Below are 8,911 nucleotides of genomic sequence, written 5' to 3' on the forward strand. Positions count from 1 at the left end.
TTTCATTACCGTCTCCTTAACTGGGTGGTTACCCGTTTTGACTGGGACTCTCGTGAAAAAGGGAGTTGAACTCCTCTGTGTCTTCTGTTGCGGCAGCTGTTTTTAACTCCAGAATGCCACTAAGGAGGGCGGAAAACAACAACTAAGGAGAAAAGCATTAATTTCGGGGGAACAATACATGGTCAAAAGAGATGATCATAAAATCTGGAGAATGCATGAGGTGTGGCTTCTACAAATGAAAAACAATGGTTTATAAAACCTTCAGAAGCAAAAACAACCTGAACATCCATACAATGAAATTCACCTGGATTCAGCCTCACATTAACTGGATTCTTTTTATAAAATTTAAGTAATGAAATACAAATTAAATTGATCTAAAATCATTACTTATATCCCTTCAAACATAAATCTCATCACAACATTTAACAACACAATTAGGCAGTGAGAGCAGTGTAATTTATTTATTGAAAATTGTCTACAGTACAGTATAAAAATAGCTTAATTTCACGAATGACTACAGAGTCGGCTAACAGTTTCTAAGACGGGACCCAGATGTTGCCGTGAGTGTCTGGTTCCTGGCTGTATGGGATATTCCAGATCCATGGCTGGTCTGCAGAGAACAGAGGGAAAGGTAGATGAGAACACGTTGTGAAACAACAACAGCTTTGACTTATAAAACCAAAAGTTATCCCAAGTTGCACTGTTTGTCTTAGATTGTTTTTATTATGCTCACATACTAGTTTAATTGTATGCTACTGTCTAGATTGAAGATGGAGATAACATTCACTCCAGTGAGAAAGCTAAAGAGCTCAGCAATTCTTGCTTTTATTAGATGTCTCCTCTCATGTGTATGCATACAAATTCAACGTAGAGTTTGAAAACATTTGTAATGACTGCAGAGTTTGGACTATGTTTGACTAGTTTAAAGTTTATCTAAAGAAACCACTCAAAAAACCATGCATGTGCAGATGTCAGCTGGTGGGCGGGCCTGTAGCTGAGCTCTCTCTTACGGCGGAGAAAAAACGAAGAGTGAATGATTTCCAGACCTTTGCACAGATAGATATGATCAGTGAATAAGATCGGTTTCTCATATAGGTGTCAGCCAATCGCCATCTCACAAAATGAAGCAAATTGGGGCTGATATATTGCTGCACCCCTACAATACATGTTTACAAAGTTAAAGGATTCACAAATTTTAAATTGTGTTTTGATAAATGTTACTTAAAAAGGTCGAATACAGCCCAGACTCTTTAAACAGAAGTAGTCCATTAATGTAGAACTAAATCATGGATTTCAAATCAAGACACCAACATCAACATCATCAACCACCTTTAACATATAGTGTGTTCACCACATGGGGGCGCCCACGCCAGCTGACTGAATATTGAAAAAGCAACAGAAAACTCCTTCAGGGCCCAAATGATTTTATTTTATTTTTTTTAGTCATTCTTGTGCCACACCGACTCTGCCACCCTGAGTGGAAAGCCAATATGGCCAATATAAAAACTCACTAATGTTGAAATTAGAGACAGTATGTCTGTTCAAAACACTTTTCTGTATGCAGTTACAAAAGATTAGTTAATACACCCAGGGCAAATATCTGTACCTGTTGGCGAGTAGCTGGTAGGCGGGAGGTCAAAGGGCACCGGAAATCCAAACGTAGATGAGGAGGAGGCAGGGAATGGATTGGTATCGATAGGGAATGTCTTCATACTCTGTAAAAACACCACCTGGAGTTAACTCCGTGCAACATGTAGCTTCTCTGCACTCTGTCATTTGCATAGCAGGATTATCATGGTGGATTGAAGCTGTTCTTTATCCATTTGTTTGTTTGTCCCACTTACAAACGCTGACGGAACGTAGAGGACTCCCAGCTCATAGGATCGCACCATTATCTGCGTGTTGTTCTTCTCCATGGCTCCCCATGCCGCCTTGGACAGGTTGGCACTGCAGCACACGTCCATCATGCAAGAGGGGACAGATCGATGCGAAACGTGGATCCATTCATATCTGATCAGATGGTAATGAAAACGAGGAGCGGTGGCGGCGTGAGCCTGCAGATCTGCACACGCACCTGGTGACGAGGAACCAGAGGAGCTGAGTGGAATCTGGTGAAACCCTCATGTACGTCTTGATGTGTGGCATGGCGTGAGTCCTCCCCGTCCTCCTCGCCTTCCAGCGGCTACGGAAAAACACACACACACACAGAATTATAAGAATTCAATGTTGGAATCAGAAAAAATAAAGGCGCACAGCTTGTTACCAGAAATCTGAGCTTTTTAAAGCACAAAATGAATATTTAGTTTCATTTATTTATTTACATGAACTTTAATTGAATTGTAGTTCCTTTGACTAGACAGTCCGGTTCATTTAGGGAGGTGTGAATGCGCAAACGAACTCGGTTTTCGGTTCGGTTGAAGTATATGTGTATACATTTAAACTGTGTTCAGTTTAAATGTATATGTGGACACAAAGCGGACCGGAGAGCCCTCCAAAAGCAGGAAGTGCACGGTAGAGCAAGGCATTCTGGGTAAATAGAGCCAAAACAAGTGCATGAGTCTAAAGTTACAATTAGAAATGACTCATGGTCTTTTACCAAAGAGAAACGGTAAAACCTAATGCTTCTCCAATTTTGTTTACATTTCGTGAAGAAGGAAGATGCGCTGTTCTTCTTTTGAGGTTTTTGTGTCGTTTCGTTTCCTTCTGTCATTCTGGGTGCAGCGCCACCATAGGCAAGGAGGTGAACAAGTTTTTCAATTAGTTTAAATCGTTTGTTACATTTTCAGCTGCTCTGGTTTGCTTTCACACTGCACTGTGTCAAACGTCGTAATTTTGGTCCCCAATCGAACCGAGTCTACCGGACTATCAGGTGTGAAAACACTCAGTCTGAAGTGAGATTGTTGTTGTGATCACCAAAAACGCAAAATACAAATCAAAACTGAGTCAAATCCATATTAGTTTACCAGAAATGACTGGCAGCTGTGAGCTTGCATCAGGAGAAGTCGACTTACTGGAAGTAGGAATGGAGCCACATCTGTTTCTGAGCCGTCTGGATGCTGTAAGGAAGAGAGCCTCCAGCTGGAAACCAAACATGAGGATCCATCCGTCAGAAACCCACGTCAAACACAGACACTGAAACAACACTGTTTTATACTGCTTTGAGACCATTTTCAAGTAAAATATTGATAGAGGAATAATAACAATGCAAGTTATTAAAGACCATTAAACTTTATAGGTTTTAAAGAGCTCTTAATGCTGGAGCTGGAAGATATGTTAAATATCCAAAATGAAGCATGACAACCAAAAAATAAAATAGAATCATGACGTCTCCATAAACAAAACTGTCTTTCAAAAAAATATTAATCATCAAAAATAGAAATTATTGAGCTCATTTTAATTTATCGTGCAATTAACTGAGTCATTGCTTATTGCAACACGCATACTGCAGTGACATAATTTATGACTGACCAAGAAATCTGACATTAATCTGTACCAAAAAATATTCAGAACTTCAAAGTGTGAACAGAACATTTATGCATTTTATTTTCTCATTTTACACAAAATGCACTTTTTTTTTAAAGAACAAATCTCAACTCCATCTAGTTTAAGCATCACATCAATGTTTGAACATTTCACAGGAAGAGACTCACCTGGGTAACCTTCCAAACTCATCCTCACATCTTCTACTGACGGATAGAGCTGCAAAGTGGCATCACATCAAATTATTCCTAAAGAAATTTAAAGCTGACCTTCATGTATGCAGGATCAGATAAACTTTTCTTTTTTTAAAATGCCTTTTTAACATTAAACAGAAGAGTTAACACTTCAGGAACGAACCAAATGAACAGGAGGGTCTGATCGGAGGGAGGATTTTCCGAGTGTGGTCAGTGTGCGCTGAAATTCCCCCGCCAGCCATTTGGTCTTATCCATCCCCATGGAGCCGATGCTGGAGAACTGGCCAATCACAGGCCACCGTTCCTCGTCTGGAATTGGATTTGTGTGATCATACAGCAGCTAATAGGGGGGGAAAAAGAAGAAGCACAGAGGAAACCAAAGGGTCGTTGGGCGAAAAAATGTGGGAGTAAACAGCTTAAAGAAAGATACACTAAATCACAGTAGGGTGGGGAGTGAGAGGAGGTGAGTGGGATGTAGCAGAAGGAAGGGAGGACAGTCTCCACCTTCCTGAGCCTCAGGTGGCCCCAGCGCTCCATGTCTGCACCGACGTATCTCCCCGGCGTGGAGGCGACCAAATAAACTCTGAAAACAGAACGAGAGAGAAACGTTTCTGCCCTGCCTTCGACCGTGGCATCATCTTACAGTAAAAGCCCTGCTGTGGATCAGAATGTTCATCCCGCCGCTCGGCTTTACCTGGTCTCTGACAGGTCGTGCTCTTTGATCCGCTGGATCCACTCGGCCAGTTCTGGTGTGCGGTACGACGCCAGGTACTCCAGCAGTTCCCGCTTGAAGAAGGTGGGCGACTCCCCTGAAGTCTCGCTGCTCCCCTCTGGTAACCGTGGAAACAGAGGACTCATCCACATCCTAAGGCCCCAAAAGAACCAAACAAACAAACAAATTTAGCAGCAAACTTAATAAATGTTAACCAAGATCTTTCCTTCCCAACAAGCCCTGAAACACATACCCTTGAGTCTTCTGATACCAGTCTGCTCTGATGAGGTTGGAGGTGAGGATGATGACTCTGAAGCCTTCCTCATACCACAGCAGCATCATCTTCCTGCACGATAAAAACGTGGAAGTTTACAAAAAGTTTCGTTTCAAATCTCAACACCAGACCAGCGGAGTCCAAACAGCAACGGCAATGATTTGCTCCGACAGTAGAGGGAGTTGATATGGACGGAAAGGTTTTTACTTCATTTCTGAGGGTGAGATGTTCACGCATAGATTCAAATTCTCTCATATGGTAGGTGAAACACATAACATGCCTCCTTTTTTAACCTGGTTATTTTGCCTTTAATCTTATAGCAAGTTTAACCTCAAACATCCCAGGATTTTGAGAAAAAAAAAAAGAAAAGTGACCCATATTCCTTTACTTGTTGTTGAAAATGCTGAAGATTATTATTTTTTCCATGTGTTGAATCTGCTGCCCCATTTTACAGCACAATCCACAGCAGGAGATCCATCCTGCTCACAGCCATGACCAAGAAACTGAAACTTTTAACTCCCTATAGAATTAGTAAAGGATTTTTGTATTTACCTGAACTAAGTTTATTGTGGAGTGGATAAAAATAACACAAAAAAACACAATAAAATGTGCTATTGTAATTTTTTTTTTTTTTTTAATTAGTCTTCATCAAAACTTGGCCCGTTTTTGGTCCAAGTTTGCAAAAAGGTTTAGAGAGAATTGGACTGGATCTGTTTTTAAAAAAGCCATGCAGGAAGAGAGAGATTCTTACGTGTGGTGAGTTCCAAAAGCAATGTCCAGTTTAGCCTGAAACATGAACAGTTTTCACCTTAATAGGAGGACGTTACTCAGAAACATGTCTCTACAGCCGTTGGCGTTGCTGCGGGGTTCGTACCTGGCAGAAGCGAACGTGTGGGAAAGGCTGACCCTGCTGAAGGAGCCGGGCCTTCGCCTCCCGCTTGTCTCCATGGACGATCAGAACCGGACAATGTCTGAAAACCGAAACAGAGCCGTAAAATCACATCATCGTACGTTGATGAGAGAAATAAGAAGTGGAAGTTACCTGAACTCTGACGGGAACTGCTTCACCATCCAGGGAATATCAAAACAGTAGTTAAACTACAAAAGGCAAGAGCAGAGGCGTGTTACAGCCTGGAAATTTAATAAACAACAAAAAGCTTTGGTGAATTAAATAAACCAAATTTTCATAAAAAAAAAAAAAAAAGTCTAAATTGCAACATAAAGAAATGAGTTACTCACCTGGACAGACTCTTTCAGGGTCCCGAATAATGGGGACAGGATGTCTGCAGAAAAGATGCTATATTTGTTAGATAAATAAGGGACTGTATATAGTGGAGAAATATTCAGACCCAGATTATTGTTTTGTGATTTTATGTGACTGGCCAACAGAAAACAGCACATAAATGCAAAGTAGATGGGAAACGTTACATGGTTTTCTACATTATGTAGTTTGGTTTATTCGTTTAGTTTCAAACGTATTCACATTCACAATTCAAATAGCTTAATATAAATTTTATTTTTGTTTGAAAAGGAGGTAGAAAGAAGTATAAATTTTTGCTTAATCCATATAAGATCTTTACTCACCTAATAAGCACTGATGTATTTATAAATGATAAAGAATAGTAATGTGCTAGTGCTTCACAATAAATCCATAACATATTGTGTGACAGACACGTGATAGACATCAATGGATAATACATTTGATATAATATTCACTGAACCGAGGTCCAGAGCTGCACAGCATAGCAACAACCTCACAACTGCTTAATAATAATAATAATAATAATAATAATAATAATAACAATAATAATAATAAACAAAAAAAACCTCTTGGAGAGAAAACTGGGGATAAAACAGGAAAAGCTGCAACACCGGTTTGGGAATATTTCAGATATTTCAAACAAAAAAAAGCAAATCAATAATTATCGACTGATATGAAACGCTGATATCACGATAAGATTTTCACCCGTATCGTTCAGCCCTGCGACTGTAACTGGAGAGAAAAGGTTTGCCCGAAGGAATAAAAAGAAGCTTATAGGTTTTACTTTACTAGCTCTGATTCAGTCCAACCAGCAGCCACACAATGAGGCAGCTAGAGGAATGATGAGTGAACTCCTTCCTGTCAGATTTGCTCTCAGGAGCCTCACCTCTGATGTGCAGCGCTCCGCTGTTGAACTTCCTGTCCAGCCCTGTGACTTTGTTCAGGTAGAATCTGTAGGTGTCATTAAGGCAGGGAACGGACGCCTCAAAGAAGTCGTCTGCCTCGTCTATGTAGTAGAGTCGGCCGTGGGGACTTGGCGGACGCTCGCTCTCCACCTTCGGCTTTTTCGCCTCGCCGTTTGGCGCCGCCTGGTTCGGCGGCTTACTCCGGCTGTTCCTTTTCTCTTCTGCATCCTCTTCGTCGTCGCTGTCCGAGAGAGCCCAGCCGGAGCCGTCCGAGGGCTCTTTCTTCCGCTTCCCGCTCAGCGACGGGCTGGTTTGGAACTTGACTGGGTTCCTCTGGTTCCTCGCTGCCGACTGTCTGGCCTCAGAACCAACAGCGAGAGCGGACACAGGGGCGCTGTCCGGTTCTGCTTTTACCTCCGGGGGAGCTGGTTCTGGTACCGGAGAGGGAGACCCGCTGGAGATGTGACTGGACTCGGCTGGTTGACGGGACTTTGGTGTTGCGGTTCCCGAAGGAGGAAGAACTTCATCGTCGTCGTCGCTGCTGGAGACGGTCCACTTGCCATGCAGACTGGCCTGAGACATCCCTGAAGAGACACAGTGAGGAGGTGAAACATTTCAGTCATTTATTTTATTTCACGCTGGTTTTGAAAAACAAGTAACCAGTAGGACAAGAGAAAACATGTGCATACAGAACCAGGAACAAAATAATAAGCTTACCACTTATTCATAATCTGTGTCATATAGCTGCAAATAAATAATAAAAAAATGATTATAACAGTAAAATAACAATAATAATTTACTAAAAGTGGTAATAGTAACATAGAAGAAAGGAAGGAAGTGTCTGGTTAATTCCCTTAATTATGTATTTTTAATCTGGTTGATGCTTGTGAACACGGACTATTTATATTATTATTACTAATATATCTGTAGTGTTTGCAGAAGAATAATTACTTGCATTTTTAGACATATTTTTTTCAATTTATCCTAGACTTATTTGTATGTAATGTAGGTTAATATTAATATTTCTACTTGAAATTCTTTTTTCTCTTCTTCTATATGTAATGTCCCTCGGTTTTCAGTACTGTATGTTTACTGATCATATGTATTTGTTCAATATAAATAAATAAATAAAAACCCTGCAGTAAACAAAGCATTTGACGCAAGTAACACTAATATTATTTGCACATGAAGAACCAACAATAACAGACAGATCAGGCTGCGAATTTGTCTAATTATTGCATGTAGCTTTACGTTTGAACACAAAGCTACCTGCAAGCTATGGAATGGACGACGAGCACAAAAGGAAAACAACAAAAATCTAAGTAATGTTACGTTAATCTTCGTTGTTCGATGTTTTTCTTACCAAGTCAGGAAAATGAGAACGGGCACAGGTCCACTACGCCGCTCAAAAACGAACTCCTCTGCCAAACTTTGTTTTACTGTTTAAGAAGTAGCTCTGCAGAAAAACGGGACGTACATTGAAATGACTCCGGTCGGAAATAGCAGTGTTTGTCTTGAGTTCCGCCTCAGTTATGATTCTAAAAAATAAATAAGAAAAATTAATATCGCGGGGTCAACACTAGAAGATAAAATGGAAGCGTGAATAAAAAAATAATATTTATGTATCGACTTGTTTGTTAATTTTCTTGCAGTAGTTCCAGTAGTAAAACTCTTGAATTTAATTGCTTAATGTAAGATTTCAAGGAATTTGCGAGTTTACCTTGCAAAAGTCGAAAGAAAAGTCTTCATATTTGGTCGTTGTGTACAATTACAATATGATGCTGTGAGTTTAATCTTTTCTTTGATATGTAAGATAGGTTTCTTCATGAATAGGTCAAAAAGTAGAGTCTGACAGAGCTCAAACTATACAGCCTTGCAAAGCTGGTAGAGACATGCCCTAAAATACTTCAAAAGCATACCTGCAATGATTCTACGAAGCACTGTCCGAGAGGTCTGAATATAAGTATGTACCACATTTTTCAGATACTTAGCTGTTATCAGTTTTGAAAGGTATTTGTCATTTTCCTTTCGCTTAACTGCAACAAATTGTGAAAGAGCTGTATTTTCCAGTACAGCAGGGGGCAG

The 8,911-nt window shown here is 40.4% G+C and overlaps 1 protein-coding gene across 4 annotated transcripts; it reads right to left on the bottom strand.

Moving 5' to 3' along the window:
* Nucleotides 1-445: 445 nt before the first annotated feature.
* Nucleotides 446-8,904, bottom strand: tdp1 (tyrosyl-DNA phosphodiesterase 1). 4 transcript variants are annotated; one of them, XM_044098843.1, is made up of 17 exons: nucleotides 8,746-8,904; nucleotides 8,190-8,282; nucleotides 6,808-7,410; nucleotides 5,900-5,943; nucleotides 5,703-5,758; nucleotides 5,535-5,631; nucleotides 5,412-5,446; nucleotides 4,640-4,732; nucleotides 4,369-4,539; nucleotides 4,179-4,257; nucleotides 3,838-4,014; nucleotides 3,651-3,699; nucleotides 3,012-3,078; nucleotides 2,075-2,182; nucleotides 1,845-1,947; nucleotides 1,607-1,715; nucleotides 446-610 (listed from the first exon to the last, which is right to left on the bottom strand). In XM_044098843.1, exons 3-17 carry the CDS (start codon nucleotides 7,406-7,408, stop codon nucleotides 537-539), a joined length of 1,863 nt encoding a protein of 620 aa, XP_043954778.1. In that variant the 5' UTR covers nucleotides 7,409-7,410; nucleotides 8,190-8,282; nucleotides 8,746-8,904; the 3' UTR covers nucleotides 446-536. The 4 variants fall into 4 exon arrangements, with proteins under 4 accessions (XP_043954778.1, XP_043954767.1, XP_043954787.1 ...); XM_044098832.1 differs by lacking the exon at nucleotides 8,746-8,904 and adding an exon at nucleotides 7,544-7,570 and having other exon boundaries at nucleotides 8,190-8,331; XM_044098852.1 differs by lacking the exon at nucleotides 8,190-8,282.
* Nucleotides 8,905-8,911: the final 7 nt, after the last annotated feature.

This window comes from Gambusia affinis, linkage group LG02, assembly GCF_019740435.1.
Source record: "Gambusia affinis linkage group LG02, SWU_Gaff_1.0, whole genome shotgun sequence".
In the NCBI taxonomy this organism is placed as follows: Eukaryota; Metazoa; Chordata; class Actinopteri; order Cyprinodontiformes; family Poeciliidae; genus Gambusia; species Gambusia affinis.

Coding starts and splice junctions, on each gene's coding strand:
- tdp1 (XM_044098852.1), bottom strand. CDS start 7,408: ATGTCTCAGGCCAGTCTGCATGGCAAGTGGACCGTCTCCAGCAGCGAC. Junction 5,944..6,807: donor CGGAGCGCTGCACATCAGAG/GTGAGGCTCCTG, acceptor TCTTTTCTGCAG/ACATCCTGTCCCCATTATTC. Junction 2,183..3,011: donor TGGCTCCATTCCTACTTCCA/GTAAGTCGACTT, acceptor GTTTTTCCGTAG/CCGCTGGAAGGCGAGGAGGA.